General features: G+C 44.3%; 1 protein-coding gene across 1 annotated transcript in view; it reads left to right on the plus strand.

Moving 5' to 3' along the window:
- Positions 1-24,646, plus strand: part of UNC80 (unc-80 subunit of NALCN channel complex) — a 2,521,865-nt gene that overhangs the window by 1,780,716 nt on the left and 716,503 nt on the right. Inside the window, exon 47 of the mRNA XM_086955549.1 lies at positions 14,395-14,491. Coding sequence (XP_086811675.1) covers positions 14,395-14,491 — 97 coding nt within the window. The remainder of the gene's footprint in view (positions 1-14,394; positions 14,492-24,646) is intronic.

The raw sequence follows: 24,646 nt of genomic DNA on the forward strand, positions 1-24,646 counted from the left end.
CACTTCCTGGTTTGGAGTGTTCACAGACAGTTGACAGCCAATGACCATGCAGCTCGTGCTCGGGAAGGTACAGAGTGCAGTACTTTATCTCTAGATATCACTATGATTTTACTTTTGATTTTCTCAGGAACTACTGAACGGATTTACACCATTTAACAAAAAGCACAATCTGCGAACCAAATTCTACCTTTTTGCCAAATTCGGTGTAATTCCTTTCAGCCGTTCGGGCTGTAGCCCTGGCTAAAGGTCCTATGGAAAATTGCATGGGGAAAACACGTTTTGGGACCCCCCCTTTTTTCTCGGCCCCTACTTGGCGAATCACCCCCAAACATTCAGGAAAGGAGCGGAGCCGGCCATTTTCTTGGAGAAATTCGTAAAGATTCGTCCACCAGCGCCAAAGTTATTCCAAATAGAATGTTGTGGATTTCCTATGGAAACTAGATCCTAACTATATCTACCTACTGGCGACCGCCAGTAGGTAATATATATATATTTACAGTACAGAGTACAGTACAGAGTATGGTACTTTGTACCCCATGATTTTTTTTTATAAATATATTTTTGGGGCCTTGGGGGTCCTTGTGGGACCCCCTGAGGAGGCCTAGGGGTCGGGGTGTTTCTACCATGCCCCCTTTTCGTGTTATGCACGTTTGTTTCACTGCTTTCTTGTGCATCGGTTCTGCCGCGGCACAAGATGGCTGCTAACATTTCCTGGATTGGAGTTTTGACAGACAGTTGACAGCCAATGACCATGCAGCTCGTGCTCGGGAAGGTGCAGAGTACAGTACAGAGTACAGAACAGAGTACGGTACTTTGTCTCTAGATATCACTATGATTTTACTTTTGATTTTCTCAGAAACTACTGAACGGATTTACACCATTTAACAAAAAGCACAATCTGCGAACCGAACTCTACCTTTTTTGCCAACTTTGGTGTAATTCCGTTCAGCCGTTCGGGCTGTAATCCTGGCTAAAGATCCTTTGGAAAATTGCATGGGGAAAACATGTTTTGGGACCCCCCTTTTTTTCTCGGCTCCCACTTGAAGAATCCCCCCCAAACTTTCAGGGAAGGAGCGGAGTGGAGCAGGCCATTTTCTTGGAGAAATTCGCGAAGATTCGTCCACCAGTGCCAAAGTTATTCTAAATAGAATGTTGTGGATTTCCTATGGAAACTAGTTCCTAACTATGTCTACCTACTGGCAACTGCCAGTAGGTAATATATATATATATATATATATATATATATATATATATATATATATATATATATATATATATATATACAGTACAGTCCCATCTCTCTCCTGCCTTATATGGCTAAAATTGCGGAAAAGATTGTTAATCTCCAGCTGATGAAGTACGTGGATGATGCCTGTTTGCTCCACGACTCTCAGTTTGGCTTCCGCCCCCGTCATTCGACGGAGTCAGCTCTTCTAATGGCGGTGGAAGCCTTGCGTCAGGGTGCGGATGAAGGCCAAACCATGGCTTTAATCCTGCTAGACCTCAGCGCTGCATTTGACACTGTAGCACACTCCATTCTGCTACAGTGTCTGGAGGAAAGGGGTATCTCAGGTGCAGCGCTGGGTTGGCTTGGATCTTTTCTATCTGACAGACGCTTTCAGGTCCATCTGGGCGATTGCTACTCTAGAGAGATCGGGTTGGGCCAGGGAGTGCCTCAGGGCTCCTCCCTGAGCCCCACCTTGTTTAATCTCTATGTTGCCCCTTTGGCGGGAATAGTGGAGAAATACGGGCTGCGTGTTGTGTCCTATGCCGACGACACGCAGCTGGCCATCTCCCTCTCACGTACCCCGGATCTTGCGGCGGACAACTTCAGGAACTGCATGAAAGATCTTGCAGCCTGGATGTCCGCCAACTGTTTAAAGTTAAACGGTAGCAAGACCGAGGTACTGATTGTGGGTGGGACTCCGGATGCCTGGTCGTCGGCATGGTGGCCTTCTTGCTTGGGCGAGGCGCCAGCTCCTTGCCAGGAGGCAAGGAACTTAGGGGTCTGGCTGGACTCTGGCCTGACCTTTGATACACATGTGGGCCGTGTGGCTGGGGTATGCGTCGGCGTCCTGAGGACCTTAAAAAAGGTGTTAGATCTTCTCCCCCTTGCGGCCCGCAGAACATTGGTGCATGCCCTGGTGACTTCCCGCCTCGATTATGGCAACCTATTATATCTGGGTGCCTCCAGCAGGGCCATCGGGCGACTTAAGGTGCTGCAAAATGCGGCTGCCCGTTTGGTGTTGAGGCTCCCCAGGAGATCCCCCTCCAAACCCGCGCTCCACGCACTTCACTGGCTTCCAGTTGCCAGTCGGGTTGAATTTAAAACTCTCTCCACATGCCACCGTATTGTGAATGGCAAGGCTCCTGCGTTGCTCAGGAACTTGGTGACCGTGTATGAACCCACACGTAGCCTTCGATCCTCCTGCACAGGGCTCTTAACGATACCAAGAGTAAGGAAAGCCCGCATGGGGGGTAGATCTTTTAGGCATCTGGCGGCCAAACACTGGAATGCTCTTCCTTCAAGCCTGCGTTTGGAGCCATCAGAATTGATTTTCAGAAAAAAACTCAAGACCATTCTGTTTAGCAGGTAGTCGGCGGGGAGGGTGGGTGGAACCTCAGCTTCTCACTTATCACAGCGGGGGGACACGCCGGTGGGCGTACTTCCAAGCGCTTTATAAATGTCCAAAATGAAAAAAAATGAAAATGAAACAGCGTACAGTACAGAGTACAGTACAGGGTACGGTACTTCGTACCCCGCGATTAAAACATTTTTTTTTTTTTGGGCCTTGGGGGTCCTTGTGGGACACCCTGAGCAGGCCTAGGGGGTCAGGGTGTTTCTACCCTGTCCCCTTTTCATGTTTTGCATGTTTTTTCACTGCTTTCTTGTTCCTCCCTTCTACCGAGGCACAAGATGACTGCCAAGACTTCCTGGTTTGGAGTGTTGACAGACAGTTGACAGCCAATGACCATGGAGCTCGTGCTCGGGAAGGTACCGAGTACAGTACAGAGTACTGTACTTTGTCTCTAGATATCACTATGATTTTACTTTTGATTTTCTCAGGAACTACTGAACGGATTTACACCATTTAACAAAAAGCACATTCTGCGAACCGAACTCTTCCTTTTTCCCAAATATGGTGTAATTCCGTTCAGCCGTTTGGGCTGTAGCCCTGGCTAAAGGTCCAATATAAAATTGCATGGGGAAAACATGTTTTGGGACCCCCCTTTTTTCTTGGCCCCCACTTGAAGAATCACCCCCAAACTTTCAGGGAAGGTGCGGAGTGGAGCAGGCCATTTTCTTGGAGAAATTCGCCAAGATTCGTCCACCAGCGCCAAAGTTATTCCAAATAGAATGTTGTGGATTTCCTATGGAAAATAGGTCCTAACTATATCTACCTACTGGCAACTGCCAGTAGGTAATATATATATATATATATATATATATATATATATATATATATATATATATATATATATATTCCAAGTTCAATGGTCCCTGCACCTCCAGCAGCTGGCTTGGCGAACAGAGACCACACAAATCCCAAGTTTCAGGCAAGGAATTTTTATTGTAACAAAGTTGACAGAGCTCACCGTCTGATATATATATATATATATATATATATATATATATATATATATATATATATATATATATATATATATATCTATATACTGAAAAAACCATAGGTTTCAGGGACGTTATAGTTAGTTGGACATTTCACTCATAGAAAACCATAGAAATTCCCCTGTTATAGTTAGTTTAGCTAACTATGACTCGCGCCACCGCAATGCACTGCTGATGACGTTGCATATTACATCATTCATGACATGGCCAGTAACATCACTGATGACATTACTGATGACATTTCAAATGACATCACTGATGACATCCAAGTGAAAATCTGATGCACATCATCAGACCCTAATATAACACTCGATACACCCACTCTAAAATACAGACTATAATTTTTGAAACCATGAACACACCAATACCAGTTAGTACATATCAACTCACTAATTCCTAGGTCTACACACACATCCATTTATTTACTCATACTGTCACTCATATATACAGTCAGCCATCAATACAGCGTTATCAAATCCAGTCACATATCTATACAGACACTCACACGCCACCTCTCATTCATAGAGTTATTCACATACCTATAAGCAAAGTCCGATGCACACAACAGAGTATGTGTGATATGATTGATCACAAACACGTAGCAAGGATGGAGTTGTACAAATGTGTTCTTGTGTTCTTATTGTGTCGTTTTATTGGAAATCAATAGTTAGGACATGAGACAAGCCGACACGTGTTTCGTCAAAAAGGGTGATGACCCTTGACTCTTCAGGGCTGGGGGTGACATAAAAAAAGGGGGGGAAAGGGTGGATGATGACGTGTAAATACGACAGAACACATTACACGGTATACAAGAAGGGAAAGATATAGGCCAGTGGTTAGGGGGAAACCAGAGTGTGTGTGAAAAACCGAAAGGTGAGGTTAGGGGAGACATGATAGTGACATTATGTGGGTGGTGAGAGCAAAGGAAATCCCCAAGTGGTTGTGTAATCAAGATATGGTATAATAGCTACTTAGTCATTGAGCCCGCGAAATAAACATGATAATTTGCGTATGTACGCTTGATGTAAGTTGAGGGAGGAAAAACAACTTGTTGAGTGAAGAGGAAGAAAAAACACAAAAGGAGGAGATGGCTCCTCTGTGAAACATCTGCGCCTGGGTGGCGTATTTGCAACCTGTATTACAACCAAAAGTTTATATGCAAACATCTGCAAGGCATCTAGGTGAAATGTGAAGTGAAAATCCCAGAGAAAAGGAAAAAATTATATACATTGGTTTAGAATATACATTTGAGCCTATCAAGCATAACAGTTTCTCATTGATAATGTGGTTTATCCGATGAACATGGCTGACCTGGGGAGGAAAACAAACTGGATACGGAAAACACACAGAGAAATCAAAGTCACTGGGTAATCTTTTTTGAGAAAGTAGTTGCATCTTTCTCTTTGAGCGAGAAGAACCTGTAGAGGGAAGAAGGGGAAAAGGAAAAATATACAGGCTACATATGTGTCAATGCCTGGCACGGGCCATGGGTGGCGTCGTGTTCAGAAACATGCAACCATCATTGAATATCTAAACAATAGGTACTTAATGATCCATCTAATTTTCCTGTATTTAATTGGTTTCTGAAGAAAATGTATACAATACTAATACTCTTTCCCCTATGTGTTCTTTAAATTACCTATTTTTCTTCTTTCCCTCAACCCACACGTTCCCTGCAATTTCACCCCCTTTTCAGTTTCAATTTTCATGTTAATCTTGAAACACCCTCTCCAGGACTCCATATTTACCACCTTCACCTTGAATATCTAAACAATAGGTCCTTAGCGATAACCTCAATAAGATTATTGGCTCATTCAAAGCAAATGATCCTAAAGCGTGTGTTCATTATGGGTTAAAAAGACCTTATTCTGACAACTTGGTCGAAATGTCCAATTTTACAGCCTGCATTTTGACACGTACGGTATCTGCAGAAATTATTTTTTGGGGGGGGAGGAAGAACATGGAAACCCACTATATCAGGTGTGCTTGTCCACGTTTGGAGCTACTCCAGACAAAATTAGGATGACAATCATTGGGCGGTCATATATAGCCTTCCTGCAATCAGGTAATCTTACGGCACAAAGTTGGTCTTTCATGCGCTGGTTAACCGGCACGAAGAAATTAGGCTAATACAACGGATACAAGCACAAAATGTGAACGTGCCTAATTCGGAAAAGAGAAGGAAAATTAGATAGAAATACAAGGTGAAAGGTAAAGAGCGGTACAGATAAGAGGATGGCAAAGTAAGGAAAGCTGAAATATGTACCTGTTGACGGATCGTGAAGGGAGGGGTCTGTATAAAAGAGAGGGAAGGGGGTTACAATAAGTGGCTGTGGAAAAACATAGGGGATATTGCGAGTGTAAATCGCAAAGAAACTGTGCTACTGCAGCGATTAGCAAGTGGAACTAACTCACCGGGGGACCGGTGATAATTCCAACCCGATCCTAGTCGGGTGTAGTCACAGTAGAAGACAACACACTCGGAGGTGCGTGTAGAGTTTGTGGACCAATACGTTTGAAGAAATCCACAACTGCGCAGGCGGCGTGTATTATTGTATCTGTAGGCAGCGGTGTTTTGAGCACTAAAGGGAAAATGGAAATAAGGCATGCCAGCTGTAAGTCTGCCACAATTTAAATTTAAGTAAAAGGGTCGGGTCAGTAACGCCCTTAGTGAAAAGCAATGGCGGGCACCGGCGAGGTCTTACCTTAGTGCGTGCGAGATGAGGGTATTGCCGGAAATGGTTTTCGCCGGTACAGGGAAGACCAAGTCGCACAGGAAGTGCGTACTATTTATACAATAGCGGGCAGCGCTTTGGATGCAAAAAAAGAGACTAGACCGAGTAGGGAGGGTCGAGTCGGGAACTAATTGTTGGGACATAGGAGAAATAGAAACTGAGAAGTAAAATAAACAAGCACTGGCGTTGCCAATAGGTCTCTCAGTAGGAAAGTTGGAGCTATTGGTTTTGTAAATGACATTTTATATTTATATATCGTTATTGGCATTGTCATATACCCCTGAAGTCATCGTTATGTGTGACAATGGCCACTCTGAGGGTGTGTCTTTTGATCTCATTGATACGCCCAACTTTGGAGCCATCTTGGGAGTACCATGGCTCCAAAAACATAATCCCCATATAGACTGGATAGCAAGAACTGTCACTCTACGTTCTCCTCATTGTTTGACCCATTGTTACCAGGATATATCCCACTGGCATACACCTATATATTGTGCCTTGACCACTATCGATGGCGCCTCCCTACCCAGAGAGTATCAACAATATGCTGATGTCTTCGATGAAGTAAAAGCAGTAACCCTACCTCCCCACAGAACCTACGATTGTAGGATAGACTTGGTACCTGGTGCGGATCTACCTGTAAGCCACATATACACTCTCACTGAGACGGAAAACAAGTATCTCCAGGACTATCTGCAGGACATGTTAAAAAAGGGGTTCATTAGACATTCTACATCACCCGTCTCATCCCCCAATTTGTTTTATTCCTAAACGGGAGGGAGGTCTCCGGGCATGTTTGGACTACCGCGCCTTAAATAAGGTGACCGTAAAAAACAAATACCCTCTTCCGCTCATCTCTACCCTGTTGGATCAGGTGAGGAAGGCCACCATATTCACCAAATTAGACTTAAGAGGGGCCTACCACCTGATCCACATCAGGAAGGGAGATAAGTGAAAGACAGCTTTTCGGACCAAGTTTGGCCTGTACGAGTACTGTGTCATGCCATTTGGTCTGTGCAATGCTCCTGCAGCATTTCAATTCTTTATTAACGAAATACTGCGGGAATACTTGGACATATTCGTCATAGTATATATTGACGATATACTAATCTACTCGAAAAATGAGACCGAACATGTGACACATGTACAATCCATCTTGAGCAAACTAAAAGAACATCATTTGTTTGCTAAATTAGACAAGTGCATCTTCCACACACAAAGTGTTGCATTCTTGGGGTTTATTATTTCACCCAACGGCATTCCTATGGATCCTGCCAAGGTGTCTGCCATAGTGGAATGGACCAGTCCTACTTCTGTAAAGGAAGTCCAATCCTTTTTAGGATTTGCTAATTTTTACAGAAGGTTTGTCTGCCATTTTTCCGATCTTGTTTCTCCTATAACCAGGTTACTAAAGAAGGGGGATGGATTGAAATGGGACACTGAGTCGGAGAAGGCTTTTCAAGCTCTAAAAAATAGTTTCACCTCAGCTCCTGTAGTCAAGCATGCTGACGAAACTCAACCGTACTATCTAGAAGTAGACGCTTCTCAATATGCTGTGGGCGGGGTCCTATCTCAACGTGACAGTGAAAAGGGGACACTCCATCCTGTCGCTTACTATTCTAAGACATTGTCCCAGTCTGAACAGAACTACACAATAGGAGAAAGAGAACTGCTAGCAATAAAGATGGCTTTTCAAGAGTGGTGCCATTATTTACTAGGGTCCCCCCATTTGATCACTGTATATTCAGATCATCAAAATCTGCAATATTTCCGTACGGCCAAAGCCCTGACTCCACAACAATTGCGGTGGGTCTCGTTCTTTAGCGAGTATGATTTTCAGATGCATTTCCATCCTGGAATTAGACAGGGAAATGCTGACGCTTTGTCAAGATTGGGTAAAGAAAACAAATGTACAATTGAAATGCCTTTGCCTATCATCCCTGAGCATAAAACCATCGCTGTAGGGGATACAGAGGCAAATTCCCATACCTTCCTAACACATCTCGAACAATCCTATGCTAACATAGATCACAGAAATGGTTAGAAGACACAAACAATATGATCATCGACAACTTGTTGTTTCATAACCATAAACTATTTTTGCCCACCAAAGAAATACAGTTGCTTATTATACAATAGTGATTTCCAAAATAGGGGACACTGTTCCTAATGCAGGGTGCAAAAAGTCACCAATGCATGAGGGTGCTAATGTCACCCATAGGTGAAAAAGGAAAATAAAAAGGGGAGAAGAGACAGAATCCCAAGGTAAGGGGACCCACAGAAAACAGGGAAACCATTTTGTGTCCTCTGTTGCCCTCACAAACCTCGAAAGGTGTCATGCTTCATCATCGGGCAGTTGCTCCTCGTAGGGCCGGTGCTGCAATTCCCTAGGGGTCCCCTGAAGGGCCTCTTTATTGGAGATCTTTTATAGGACTGCCGGATGGTGCAAGCGGGTGTGCGGGGGGTGGGTCAATTGAGGGTAATAAAAAATGCGTGCAAGTGTAAAGTGAAGTTCATAATGGGCAACCATGCAGCAATTGTTTTAATAATGTACCCTGAGCAGACTTAACTGCTGAATAAAATCTAGCCCCAGTGGCATACTATGCCTGGGTATAGAGAGACATAGGCCCACATGTTTCGCGTCTGCATCACCTTAAGGGTCGTTGGTGCTTTGTCAGGACCAGAATTATAAAATGTAAAGTGCACGTGATAAAGGAATTAAAAATACCCTCATAATCGATCAGGGCGGGCAGTAACCTGTATACCCAACATCTGGCTACAGCTGCATGTTTGTAACCACTCCTGGTCAGTACCTTGGAAAGAACAAAATAGGATATACATTTAAATTAAATTTGAATTCAAATTAAATCCAAATTTGAGCACCAGGAACACCTTGATGCCACATCATATGCCACCCCTGTGTGCACATGTAAAACATGAAATTATCAAAGATAACAGGCACATGAGACATATTCTGTAACTCTGGTACCGTGACTTTTGAGCGCTCTATATTGGGTGTCCTTTGTCTGTTTGTTAACTCCCGTTGATCTGTTATTTCCACAGCCCGGTTTATTGGGTGAGTCCATTGCCTGGTGCCAACGGATCGTTTTCCTTAGCATAGCGAGGTGAGATTGTATTAAGGGATCACTTCTCTAGGGCACTGACTCCTTGACGAGACTTTTAGAGTATTATGACATAGAGTGGTTGAGCTATTTTGTTACAGAATATAGGGATACAAGTGGGTCCCACAAAACCCCTGCATCCTAATATTTTCCTGGTGTGATTTTGTGTCTCATGCACCTGTTATCTTTGATAATTTCATGGGCAAACGTGTGGACAGTTAGGCAAGAAAATACTTACTTTCTAAAAGGGTTATTTTCAAACACGGAATATTAGAACCAGCCCTACTAAAAGATGTATTTTATTATTCTGTGTTCAGGCATACTAAATTCGAATTTCTACCATGTTCCCTGTGTCAATTAGGATTATAAGAATGTAATAATCTAACTTCCCATTCTAGCCTCTAGAGAACAGGTAGCCTTCAATAGTGAAAAACGAAAATGGCTGTAATTCACTATTAGGCCATGCTACACACACCAGAGCATGGCCTACCTTATACTTACAATGCACCCTGCCCTTGGGCCTACCATAGGGGTGTCTAATACGAAGCAAAGGGAAGGTTTAGGGACTGGCAAGTTAGTGCACTTGCCAAGTCGACATGGCAGTACTAGACTGCACACAGGCCTTGCAATGGCAGGCCTGAGACACACTTTACAAGCTGCTTATGTGGGTGGCACAACCAGTGCTGCAAGCCCACCAGCAGCATTTGAATTACAAGCCCTAGGCACACATGGTGCACTGTACTAGGTTTTCACGACAATTTGCGCCAGGGGGTCCTTGTAGAGAAGCCGCACCCAACCAATAAAACCGGGTCCAAACCCGAATTTAGCCAACGCGGCCCATAAGTATGGCCATTCCACGGTATCAAAAGCCATCGTGGCATCTAACGACGCCAAGACGGCCGGCTCACGCAACGTCGCAGCTCTCGCAAGAACGCCGTGCAGACGCCTGAGGTTCAGGGCAGTATTTCTATGCGGAATGGAACCGGATTGATCCGGATGTATCAATTCACCGATAATGGTGATCAAGCGATTAGCCACTTAGGTTCGGCGTTCAAAAGAGAAATCGGCCTGTAAGATGAGCACCTGTCTCTCGGTTTCTCCTCCTTATGAATCACCACAATGGTCACAAGACGTTGATCGCTGGGCAAAGAACCGCACTCACAAGACTCCATAAACATATATCTTACATAGGGCGCTGTCTTGTCAGGCCGTAATTTGTAAAGTTCAATCGCCAGGCCGTTAGGACCCATAGCCTTTCCCGAACGTAAGGAGCGAATCGAGAGAGCCACCTCATCTGCGGGTATTGGAGCATCCATTTGTTCCCTATCCAAATCAGAAAGACGCGGTAGAGTATTATCACGCAGCAATAGATGTGAGTCTTCTTCCGGCCTATCCGACACAGAGGCATACACTGACTGAAAGTGATCTGCAAAACACTGAACGATCTCCTCAGGATCAGTAACACAACAACCGCTCGCCGTCTCGATCACAGGCACCACACGAGTAGCTCTATCCTTCTTATCCAGCCACGCTATCAGTTTGCCTGCTTTATCTCCTACGTCATAAAGCCGTCCCTGCTGTTCTCTACTCATTGCCTTAGCCGCATCAGTAACCAACGCCCTATATTCCAACTGCTTGAGTCGCAAAACATGCGTCCTAGCACGTGTAACTTCCCGCTCCAGGCCGAGCTCGAGGTCCGCTATCTCCGCTTCAATCTTAACCACCTCCTCAACTCTCCGTTTCTTAACACCTGCGATTAACGACAGGGCCTGCCCCTGAGAACAGTCTTGAAAGCCTCCCATAGGGAGACCGCAGACGAAACCGAACCCTCATTCTCAAGAAAATAGTGGTCAAGAGATTTCACCAGATCCGAAGAAGGACCCCATCTGGGGAAAGACGTTTCAATAATTGCAGCACTACCCCTCGTTTAATCCTATCCCCCAACCCATTCACATTCCAACTCATCAGTTTCATCCCACTACCCCTCATCCGAAAGTGAAAGTTCCAGCCCCAACGAGAGTCTAGCACTTCGATCAGAAGGTCTAACAATACATTGTCTTGCAAGAAAACAAACACACACCCCAACAAAAATCCCCCACCCCCCCACCAACATCCTGTTACGAACCCCCCACCCTGCACCCCTGCGTAAGACTAGGAAGCCACCCCAACTTGCAGTGTGCCTGTCGCCCCCACATTGAACTAAGCTACAAAAAGTAAGTTAGGGGAGGAAAGAGACCCACCAATAGCCCCGCATCCCATCTATGGCGGCCATAACGTCTTGTAGGGTAGGTTCAGTTGCCGAAGTCGGAGCATCTGTAGTATCCTCCAGCGATCTGCTCGATCTGCAAGGAGATCCCCTAGTTTGGGCATAATGGTCCCTGTTGTTGGTCTGGGTATAGCTACCCCGCCGGGTTGTCTTGAGCTTCTGTTTTTCCCCCTCTGGTTTCCCCGCCATTGCGGAGTACAGACCGATGAGAGACAGATAGACTGAGTAGTAAGATGGCGGCTCAGGAATCTCTGGGCCGTGGTCCAGCCTCACTCAGGAGGGCACACGCCTGGTATCCTCTCAAGATTATCAAAGCGGTGAGGAGATACACTCGGATGTGGCGTAGAATAGCCGACCTCGGCGCTAAGGGGCCGCTTGCCGTAGAATCTCCCTCCGGGAAGACCAAATCGAAAGTGAAAGTCAACCAGACCGGCCGACCCCACCACCTCAAGCCGATGTTGTTCGACTACAGCTCGGGCACTGTGCCAACTCCACAGCCGGGCATCACGGGGGGTAGGCCGTAATCTTCTGGGCACCAGAGCTCCGGTCTCCGGGGTCCAATTCGGAATCTGAAAGCAGATATCGCCTCACCCGTGGTTCATCTTCATGGATATGTCAATGAAGGACATGATAGACGACAGGATAGATGTGGGAGGCTACGAGGGTCTCGGGAGCCCTGTGCTCACGCGGCCATCTTGGTCACGCGCAAAGCTCCTCCTCACCACTCATTGTTAACGCGCAGTAGAAAAGGTACATATCTCATAATATTTAGCATCAAGTAGCCTGTTGAAAGAGTGTGGTTGACCCTGGCAACTTTTACTCCATTGTTAGGGGATGCCCAGGAGTCATTCCCACCTACTAGCTCATGCCAGCAATATTTGTGGCACCTCCAGGCATCCACTTATAAACACTTTTTGTACCTGAAGAGAACAGAGGAGGACTGGACCGGTTGTCTGTGACCTGGGAGGAGCCCTGACGGACTGGACCTGCTCCCTCTTATTCCCAGGACAAAAATAGTGGACGTCAATAGCAAAAAGGCTGGCCTTGTGTTCAAGCAAAAGGATACAACAGCTATCTTTTCCTGGTAGTACCCATCTGACCAGTAGCACTTGAACCTGAACTGGAACTAGCTGTTGGCCTCACTGTGTGTCTCTAAGTGCCTCCCCTAAGGTCCTGGGGAGCTGTAGAAGTGTACTATAGTTATGGATTGGGACTTGAAGGTTAAAGTCAGAAGGTAAAATCTTTAACCAGCACAAGCCCGGTTTATGTACTTGACCTGCTTTCCATCGCTGTCACTCGCAAATTACACTTCAGTCCTGACAACCATTGACTACCATTCGCAATTTGTACTTCTTAGTGCTATGCCTACTTAAAAAAAATCTAAGAATTAAAGACTACGTGTCCTCCAATTATATTATTTTCATTGTGTTTATTCAATTTTACTCTAGTTCACATTTTTTTTTGTGATTAATATAGTTTTGCATTTTGACTTTATTACTGTTTTGGTGCTGCCTAAATACCTTACATATTGCCCTAAGTTAAGCATGCCTTCTCTGTGTCATAGCTACCAGGGGTTTGAGCTCTAGTTAAAAATTGAGGGTTCATCCTTACCAGGTCTGTGATTATTCCTTGGAATGGGTAGTCGCCCACCCCAAATAATAATCCAATTTCTTACAGTAAAGATTTAGATGACTGATGCAAAATATGTTTTTTTACAGTAAACTATTAATCACAACTCAATAATGTAGCTCTTTAGGGTGGTGGACCTGAAGCTGAAATCTGTTTGTAACTTGAAGCCGACATTTGTGAATCCCTTCGTGCCTATCTGAGACTTTCAGACTTCTGTAGTCAATAAAATTGGTTCCATTAGGTTAGCCGACAGTACTGTGTTAGTCTCAACAAGGCAAAGCTATATATGAAAAAGCAACATGTAAAATTCAAGTTTTTTATTTATGAGAATTATACAAATGCAAATGAGCTTCATGGGATTGTAGAAAGGTGTGTGAATCAATGAGAAAAATATAACCTGCCCAGCCAAGTTGTGTTGAAAGCGCATCCTTTTTTCTCAACTGAATCTCTCAATTATCTATTTAAAAAAAATTGTATGACGCTAGAGCCCCCTCACGCCCACACCACAGTGGCCTGAATCTTTCCTTCATGTTATAATCTCCAGGGTGGAGGCCCCCAAAGCAAATACTCCTGGCTGCGGGCTTGGACCGCTGTGTCTGTGCGTTGTGTGGATGGCAAAAGGAAATGTATTGTTTCTATTCCTACAGTATGCAAACGGTACATATTATAGCAGTGTTGAGCATTCGTAACCTTAGCAACTGAAGCTATAAAAAGTTTGGAAATTTAAATGAGGAAAGAACATTGCTGAATAGAAGAAACAATTGAGGGGTTTGTGAAGAAATGGACAATAGAGGGTTCGTGCAGCTGCTTTAGTAAGAGTGCTGTCTGCCATTTTTGTGTTTCCTGAAAAATTGCCTTTTCAGAGGATAACCATTCTTCACACGCATTTAAGAAAGCAAAGGTAATACAAATCAGGAAGTGTAAAAGTAGCGACACTGAACACGTTTCATTATCTATTTTATCCTCTTGGCACTTCAATATATTAAGGTATTTCCTTTCCCTGTGTTTCAGATTTTTGTTATGGAAATGAAGATCTGGTCTTCTCTATCAGTGAAAGCATCAAGCTGTGTGTGACGGTGGTGGCATATGCCCCAGAATCGTTCAGAAGGTAAAATGTATTCAACTGTGAAATTCAATGAATCCTCTAATTGATCATTTTTGCCCAGCTCACAGACACTGAGGAAGAAGACAATGCAGGTGACAGACATCATCAAAGACACGCAAAAGGAGTTCAAGTACAAATGGGCTATCAGACAAGGCATAAATATTTACTATACCGCTATACTTAGCTCCCCTGCCTCTATACAGGCGGAATACTCTGGCTGCAGCTCATGTATGGGAGCAATTTTGGAAAATAAAGTTAATGCAGTTTTAAAGAGGATTTCTCTTCTGCGGTACTTGTATTGTAACGCTAGACCGTAGATATTTCCTACATGCTGTGTGGATTTCTCTACACCTTTTTACATATGTCCAAACCAAGGTTTTCTCTGTAGCCACAAGCAGATGCTATTCTCCACTTATGCTTTAATGACCGGCATCAAAAGATGTAACTTATGCCTGTCTCAGTACTAGGACATTGATGCACAAAGTTTATGTATGCACCGGAGCACTAACTTCTCACCACAGTAAGCCACAAATGTTGGGCCCAGGGGGCCGTTTTTGTTACAGGGCTTTTTTTGCAGCACAGCAAAGCATAAAAATTACAGTTGCGGGTTTTTACTGTTGGAACATGTAAAACGTGTTCCACTTTATAAAACTCACCACCCCAAGGCAGGCACCACGAACCCTAAGGCAGGGAGGTGTACTTTATAAAATGGAACACGTTGTACATGTTCCAACAGTAAAAACCAGCAACTGTAATTTTTACTGCTTAAAAGGCTAGTAGCCCCATTCGTGAGTGCTCAGTGGTAGACTGCCACCACAGTCATGTTGACTTTTGACTGGGACTACTATAGGTGATAATGTTAGGCATCAAACAACTCATTACATTAAATCAAACTTGATTCCCAAGTCGAAATGAATTTAGCGTGCAACTTTTTTTGCCCTAAATCCCCTGTGCCCGCTCATGGTTGCACACAGGCTTTTTCCCTGAGACAGCTCTCTGGAGGAACATGCAAATGAATCCGAGGAAAGAAGGTCATAGAAGCCTACACAGGAGAGAGGTGTTACGTCTCGTTGGCAGGAAGCCACATGGATTGTATTGCCAAAGTCGCGCTTCAAAGGTGACCTTTGACGTGCAAATGGGGAACCCTTGGGATAGGGGCTGAGTAGGAAAGTAGGATCTGCTTTCATGGTTACCCCCACTTTTTGCTGGTGCCAGTATGTTTTTTTGACCAGTCTGGCTGGGATCCTGCTAATCCGGACCCTAGTCACTGTGCTTCCACCCTAAATTGACCATGGTAAGGACTATGTACATGCACAATTGGCTACTGGCATACCCTTGTAAGTCCCTAGTATATGTTACTGAGGTACCCAGGGCATAGGTACACAGGGGGTCTCCCAAGGGCTGCAGCATGTATTCTGCCACCCATGACAGACCACTCAAACTGTGACAGCCATTGCAGCCTGTGTGAGTTGGTCGTAACACCTCTCACAACAGATACAAGGTTCCTTATATCTGAAGTCACTATACTTAAAACCTATAAGTCACCCCTATGGCAGGCCTTTCAGTCCTAAAGGCAGGGTGCTTGGTTACATGTATGAGGGTGACCTTGCATGAGCAGGACACCCCTACAAACCCCGGAGTCGATTTCCCAGGCTTTGTAAATGCGGTCAGCCATTTTGATACATATAGTGGACATCCGTCATTACGCAATGCCTAACGGTATAGTGGCTGTGCATCTTTGATAGCACACATGTTGGAATCATACCTATCCTCTCTGCAATTTTGCGGCCAGTATCCCTTGTCAAAACCGTTTCGACCAAATCCCTGTGCACCGCATCAACTTGACGTTAGCCAGGCTTGTTGGCTCTCCACTCCAGAGTTCTTGGGGCTACAAGAAGCTCCAGTCTCCAGCATCTCTTCCTGCCAAGTACTTTGTCCTGACCCCATCCTCTGCACCGAGGGCCTATCTTCTTGGTTAGTTGCTTGAGTTCCTCTTGTGACTCATGTGCCTTTGGCCTTTGGGTCCTCTTGAGGGTTTTATTTTGCTGCAGTGGGCTCCCTGGCTTGCTCTGAGTCCCCTGCTTGCGGTGAGTCACTTGGACTTCCTGGTCCCAATGTTGCTCCTTCTTCACTTTCCATGCCTGTTGCCGCTGCCAAGGCTTGTTTGTGCTCCCATCGGACACCGACCCCTTGGTTCTCGAATTTCAACGTAGCACAGCTCATGCATGGCTCCTGGTCTTCCTCAGCGTCACCTGGTCCTTACAACTGCAGCAACAAGATCACCGTCATCACTTCTGAACCATCTGACATCTGTGCACGTTGCTCTCCTGTGCCTTCTGGTCACCTCCGAGTGACATAGACTCTGTCGCCTCTGCTTACAGGTTCTTGACTTAAAGAATCAACCATTGGATTCCACTGGCTATTGCACAGTCTTCTCTAGCTGCATCTTTCCTGAAGTCATCCATTGTGGTCTATGGCGGTTTCCAACGTCACTTCGCACCTATGCACCCAGCTTCCCTGGTGTAGGTATCCTAGTTCTTGGGGTATCCATGGGTGGGGAGATTCTCCTACCCTCTTTCTTCTACTGGGTTTTTTCAGGGTCCACTGGGAAGGGTCCTACTTCAAAACTGCAACTGTGGCTTTCCAGTTGCCTTGTATTTAGCATGCAGTTGTGTTTCCACTCTGCGCACAGCTTACCTTGTTTGGGTCATTGTGTCCTCAGCATTTTTGAGGCTCGTGTTCCAAGTCCCTACTTCGGTGGCAGTTTGCATTCCACTTTTCTAGCATATGGTTTTATCTCCCCCTGGAGACCACTGTATTTTATGCTTACGTACCGTATTGCAATTGAAATGTTATTGTGTATTTGTGATTATGTCTTTGGGTAGGAGATATACCAATGTGTTAGTGAGTGTTGTATAATAAATAGACATATTTTTGTATATACATGGTGTGGTTCTTTTTCATTTAACCTACACTACATGATTAACCTTGGAAAACAATGTGCTTAACAGTCTTTCAAGACAAGCCTGAAGGCTGTTCTCCCAGCTACCACTTTGAGAGCTTTCAAAGGTTACCAAAGACCACTTAAATCACCATAAGGGTTGCCTGGATTAATGCAAGGTGCTTCACTTAAATACGTGTACACCATATACTAAGCCATCAGCCTACAGGCTGCACTATTGTTGAGGTAGATAGGCTGGCACTCGTTGAAGGGGAACCATTTGCCAAATTAGTTTTCCAGGGACTTGTAATCCGCTTGGTAGCCACATCTTTAGGTTGGGATAGGGAGCTCTGGATGCTAAGAGAGATGTTCTGCCATGTTAGAAGTGGGTAGAATGGTGTATCCTGGGAAAACTAGATGTCACACATTGCAGAAAGTGATCATCAGGAGAAAGGGAACCTTGTACCACATAAGCTACCAACCACATCCTACCTGTAGGGCATTTTCTGAGTGTAAATAGGATGCCCCTGGCATCTAGAACTCAGATCTCAATGGATTGGAGAACAGAACTGAAAAAGGACTTCCCTGCTGCACCAAAAAACTGGCACAGAGATGCTGCACCCTCGTTGACTGCACCTGCTGAACCTGGTGCCTAGCAAAGGAAAAAGGACTGTGCCTGCTGTATACTGCTGTATACTGCTATTGGAGAATCCAAGGGTCAAGCTGGCCTCCTGTTTGCAGCACAGGGCCACAAAAGCTGAAGGAGCATGCTGGGTCAAGTTGGTAGCCCAAGTCCTCACAATGTAGTTTCTCTTCACCATGCAGCACCAGAGACCATGACCCGATTCTCAAAGTTGCACCCAAGTCTGCTGGACAAGAGAGAGTGGTCTGAGTGCAGCTAGGTCACTGGACTTCTGCCAGGACGGAGAGGACTAGGAGGGACGCCGACTCCTGTGGCAAGGACCGCCTTACCGAGTTTGTGGGCCATGGCAAGGACCGCCTTACAGAGTTTGTGGGCCGGGGAATAGCCACAGCAATGCTAAATGCTCTCTTTTATAGTAGTGTGGTCGAGCAATTAGGCTCATCAGTGGGCTGTGTTAAGCATTTGTTGTACACACTCAGGCAAGAAATGATTACACACACTCATTGACGTAGTCCAAGACCAATTGTTGTAAAAATGTTAATTTTTGTATGTTAATTACTTGGAACCAAAGATACTTTTTTGCAGTAAAATACGTTTTGTAAAATCACAGGGCCCGATTCGCAAAGGCAATCTGAGACTAAAGTCTAACTTTACGACCGTGGTATTCACAGAGGTCATTTACGAGTTGTATATTTGCGTCTGCCGTCAGGTTGGAATCTCCAGCTTCGGCCATACTCTCTGCACCCACACTGTACTCTCTGTCTTGGGCTGTAGTAAAATCAGATGTAAGTGTCAAGGTGGTCGGTGTACGGCAGGAGTACCAACAAGCCTTAGTAGCCGCAAATGACGAGGAAAGCAAAAAGATGCTGTTGTCGAAACCAGCACCAAGTGAAGGAAAGTCAGAGCAGACCCTGTGCAAGCTGAGTAGCCCACTAAATCTAGAAAAGACCCTCAGGAGGACCCACAGGCCAAAAACACAGGATTGGCAAGAGGACCTCAAGCAGATCATCAAATTCAGAGGCCCACGATGCAGGAGATGCAGTGATGCAGGGATGCTGGTACATGGGATCATACTTCCAACACTGGAATCTGTGTTGGGCTATGATTCCAACATGTGTGATGCCAAAGGTGACTGGTTTTAATGCAGCCACTTTATAGCTAGACCTCTCAAATTGACTGATGTCTAGTATATGTTTTAAAATGGCTGACCACGCATACAAAGCCTGTAGAATAGACCCAGGGTTTGTAGGGTTGCCCAGCACCCTGCCCTCGAGACGCAATAGGGGTAACATAGGTTTTAGGAGTAGTGACCCCAGATATAGGGAAACTTATATTTGTCATGAGAGGTGCAAGCACCAACTCTCACAGGCTGCAATGGCAGGCCTATAGTCACAGTTTAAGTGGGCTCCCATGGGTGTCACAATACATGATGTAGCCCATGGGAGACCCTTGGTGTACCTATGCTCTGGGTGCCTCAGTACCATATACTAGGGACATACAAGGGTCACCAGTAGCCAATTGTGGATGTACAAGTGTACTTACCATGGTCAATCCAGGGAGAAAGCACAGTGATTGGGGTCCTGATTAGCAGGATCCCAATCAGACTAATTTCAGAACACAGACACCTGGCAAAAGTGGGGATATAAACAATCAAAAAGAGCTAGCTATTAGTTAGGAACTCATGTAGTGTGTGTCAGAGAGAAAAACATATTTGCACCCGCACTGTACTCTCTGTCTTGGGCTGTAGATAAAGTCAGATGTAATGGTGAATGGTGAGTTTAAAAAGGAGTCTTACAGAGTGTGTTAAGGCTCCTATGTGACGCGCACGATAAGGCGCGGCATATACAAGAGGATGGTTTCCTCTAGTTTAGTACTCTCGTTTTGAAAGATTCTTACTTCATGAGGCCCCGGATGTGGTCCGGCCTTCTGTCACACTTTCATCCAGGCTCAGGACCCACAGCTCAACCTACTTGGTCTTCACAAGGACTCCCTCATCGACGGAGTCCCATCCTCATGCATATACAGTGTCTTAGCATGCATGTCACATAGGAACTTTGGGCCCGATTCACAGAATGAACTTACTACTTTTGGCATTCACAGAATGCACTAACTACTTTTGGTATTCACAGAATGAACTTACTCATTTCGGTATTCACAGAAGTTAGGACTACTAACTTTAGGACTCCTAAATGCCTTCTGTGAATACCGAAAGTCTTAAAATTAGGATTTTTCTCTATTTAGTAGTAGTAAAGTTAGGACTACTAACTTTAGGACGCCTAAATGCCTTCTGTGAATACCGAAAGTCTTAAAATTAGGATTTTTCTTAATTTATTAGTAGTAAAGTTAGGACTACTAACTTTAGGATGCCTAAATGCCTTCTGTGAATACCGAAAGTCTTAAAATTAGGATTTTTCTCTATTTAGTAGTAGTAAAGTTAGGACTACTAACTTTAGGATGCCTAAATGCCTTCTGTGAATACCGAAAGTCCTAAAATTAGGATTTTTCTCAATTTAGTAGTAGTAAAGTTAGGACTCCTAACTTTAGGATGCCTAAAATGCCTTCTGTGAATACCGAAAGTCTTAAAATTCGGATTTTTCTCTATTTAGTAGTAGTAAAGTTAGGACTACTAACTTTACTACTACTAAATTGAGAAAAATCGTAATTTTAAGACTTTCGGTATTCACAGAAGGCATTTAGGCATCCTAAAGTTAGTAGTCCTAACTTTACTACTAATAAATTAAGAAAAATTCCGAATTTTAAGACTTTCGGTATTCACAGAAGGCATTTTAGGCATCCTAAAGTTAGTAGTCCTAACTTTACTACTACTAAATAGAGAAAAATCCTAATTTTAAGACTTTCGGTATTCACAGAAGGCATTTAGGCATCCTAAAGTTAGTAGTCCTAACTTTACTACTAATAAATTAAGAAAAATCCTAATTTTAGGACTTTCGGTATTCACAGAAGGCATTTAGGCATCCTAAAGTTAGTAGTCCTAACTTTACTACTACTAAATAGAGAAAAATCCTAATTTTAAGACTTTCGGTATTCACAGAAGGCATTTAGGCATCCTAAAGTTAGGAGTCCTAACTTTACTACTACTAAATTGAGAAAAATCTTAATTTTAAGACTTTCGGTATTCACAGAAGGCATTTAGGAGTCCTAAAGTTAGTAATCCTAACTTCTGTGAATACCGAAATGAGTAAGTTCATTCTGTGAATACCAAAAGTAGTAAGTGCATTCTGTGAATGACAAAAGTAGTACGTTCATTCTGTGAATCGGGCCCAATAACACACTCAGTAAAACTTCTTTTTAAACTCACCATTCACATATAGGTCCTGATGAAAGCCAGAGTTAACACAAGGACTGGCTGAAGCATGTTGACCACACTGGATGTGAGAGTCCATAGTCTTCTCTATACACATCCGCAGCCTTGCTTTTAACACTGCCAAGGGCCGGCTATTAAAATACAATTGTGTACTTTGGGACCCTTAGGTCAGTTTTTAAAGTTACATCCTTAAACCATCACTGCACACTCACCTAACACTATTTGCTCCGCTGTAAACAGACGTCGCAGCACACCCGAGGCACACTCGATGCCCTGGGTAGGGCCCGATGATGAAGCATGCCACTAACTAGGTTGGTGGGTGGTGGCTTTCATAAAAACAAATGTGTTTTTTCTCTCTGACTCCTTAATGAAGAACGAGCGCACTCCTTTTTTAAGAAATGGTGAACTGAAATAAATGCAAGGTAGGTAGGTGCTATTTGGTAGTTCCTCCTGAGTAAAAGGAAGGTTGAATCAGTACAGTAGTGTTGTCCCAGAAGTGGAAAACGTCCCCAAATGCACTCAAGAATTCAATTTCAAAAACACTTCAAAAGTTTTTTTTAAAGTTCCTTTGAATAAAGTTTTACTCAAATTTTCTTGAATTCTTCAGTCTCTCATAATGTTATTTACACATGAATAACTTTTTCTCACTAATATAAAGCCCTTGCCCAATGCATTTTGGGTACTAGCCCTTCATCAAGGGCTCTGTGTTCTGCCAAAAAAGAACATACACAGCATTGTAACAAAAAATAAACAACATCTAGAGGAACATCTCATCTTAAAAGCAGTTTCAAAAGGGTTTATTTGAGTGAACAAGCCTTATTTCCCAAAGTGCACCATTCTGGAAAACTAGTAGAAGTGTCCAGGTGGAGTGCGTGCTACTCGAAGCTGCGGATCACCACATTTTTGCAAACTACGCAAAATTACCCAAATTCCGCAAGCAGAACAGAATTTACCACCCAGGCCTACCTATTACCTGTTTCTCTCTCTCCTTTTAATAAAAATCAAAAAGTGGGATAGCCATGCTAGAAGAATCTTACCTTCCTGCACTAATTAACTGAATAATTGAATCTAATCTGCAAATACCTTGTTAATGCCGGTAATTTACTAATACCTTCAAATCACCTACTTTATCTTCACTATTACTTTCCTATGTCAAGGAGTTCCATATTGTTTATTAGGTAGCACTACTATTTTGATTACTTAAGCTGTATGCTCGTTTTTAATTCGTTATCTTACCACTTTTATTTTTAACCCATAGCATTACTTCTCACTTAGGCAAAATAACCTTTACATCAATTTGGACATTGTGGATTAATGACAGGGACACTGTCAATAGTTCTCATGGGGTAATTTGAATTTACTGGATTCTCTTACTTTGTGCAATCACTTTTTTATAAAGAAGATTAAGGGAGGTGGATCTATTGGGGAAAAAACTAGACTGGGTCGGAGCAATAATGGATTCCATAAGCATTGACAACCGTATTGCGATGACCTTGGCCAGAATTTTATAGTCAGTGTTTAACAATGACAACGGCCTGTAAGAACCGCATAGTGTAAGATCTCTTCCCGGTTTGGGAAGAAGAATAATGACTGCTTCCCTAAACGTCGGGGGGGATACCGGACTCAAGCCATTCCGCATAGACCTCGACAAGCTTCGGGACTACAATATCTTTGTAGGACTTGTAGAAATCGGCCGAGAAGCAGCCCAGGCCAGGAGCAGAGGAGCCCCGCAATGCGTCAATGGCCTCAATGATGCTGTCCTGGGAAATAGGAATGGACAGGAAATCTTGCATATACTTTTCTAAGTACACTAGCGCAATTTCAGATAGGTATTCTTCCTGTGCCCGCACATCACCAGTGACTTTGGAAGTGTATAATTTTTTATAGTAGGAGAGAAAATGCTCGCAGCTCTCTAGGGTAGAGTGGAGCAAGTCGCCATGCGGCCCAGCCACCTCCATGATGTAGGTGGAGTCGCGAGGGGGGCGCAAAGTTTGTTCGTAACCACCCGGTCTGGGAACCTTCAGGCAAAGAATAACGGGAAAGTGGTCCGAAAGTGTGCGGGGAAGGGTAAGCAGATCGTCAATCCAGCCCGCCACCTCGGAGAAACCAACCAATAATCTATCCTGGTCCATGTATTGTGAAACCCTGAATAGTGTCTGAAGTTCGGGAGGGAAAGGCTAAAACGTCGCTCAACATCAATTAAGGAATAATGCGAACATATGTCTCTGAGGGCCTGCCGGGCACGGGATTTGGTGTCAGGGACAAGGGAAGTACTGTCCCTGGACGGGTCCAATAATAAATTGAAATCCCCACCCAATATCGAAAGCCCGGGATCATGGGACAAAAAGCCGGACCTGAAGGTCATGGAAAAAGGATGGGGAATCGGTTTTAGGGCCATATACTCCTACAAAGTGACTTTGTGCCCCAGTAACGAGCCAGTGACAAGTAGCATACATCCATCTGGATCAACCACTGTTTTATGCAACACAAAGGTGATTCGCTTGTGTATTAATATCGCTACTCCCCGGGCATATCGACTATAATTGGAGAAGTATCTGTGGGTGCCCCAGCCCCTGGCCATGGAAGCATGGTCTTACCCGAACAGACGCGTTTTCTGAAGAAACACTACATCAGCGTGGTGCCTAACAACATAATTAAGGACTTGTCTGCGCTTCCTGTTATCGTTTAGCCCCCTGACATTCCATGATATCATAGTAAGCCCGGAAGGACATGGCTGCTGTCCCAACTTAACCATAGTGAAGGTAGTAACCCCCCTGTACTGCAATGCACTTCGAACACTCGCCGCAAGCCCGCACCACAACCAATATTCCAGCAAAAATCGCAAAATCCAAACAACCAACCCCCCCACCACCCAGCCTCCCAAACCACATACGAGGCAAACCCTTCCCCCACAAACAAAATATCTGCGCAATGAACATAATACACTTAGTTCAAGAACCAAACAAGCACAGAATAGTAAGAACATATCAGCTTAGAGCAAAGTGGTATACACCAATGGACGTGGCAACGCCACGCCGATCGGGCATTAGAAAAATTGCAATTGTATGTAGGAAAAAGCAAACCTAAGGAGTGAACGAGCATGAATACAATGCAGCAGAGTTGTACAAACCAAAAAACTAAAGGATTCAGCCAGTCCCCGTTTGAGAGAAAAGTTCAACACTGTCCTGCGAGGAACCAAGGGATGGAGACGATGGGAGCGGCACCACTGGTGACCCAGAGCAATTTTTT

The sequence above is a fragment of the Lissotriton vulgaris genome, chromosome 2_1 (assembly GCF_964263255.1).
Source record: "Lissotriton vulgaris chromosome 2_1, aLisVul1.2, whole genome shotgun sequence".
In the NCBI taxonomy this organism is placed as follows: Eukaryota; Metazoa; Chordata; class Amphibia; order Caudata; family Salamandridae; genus Lissotriton; species Lissotriton vulgaris.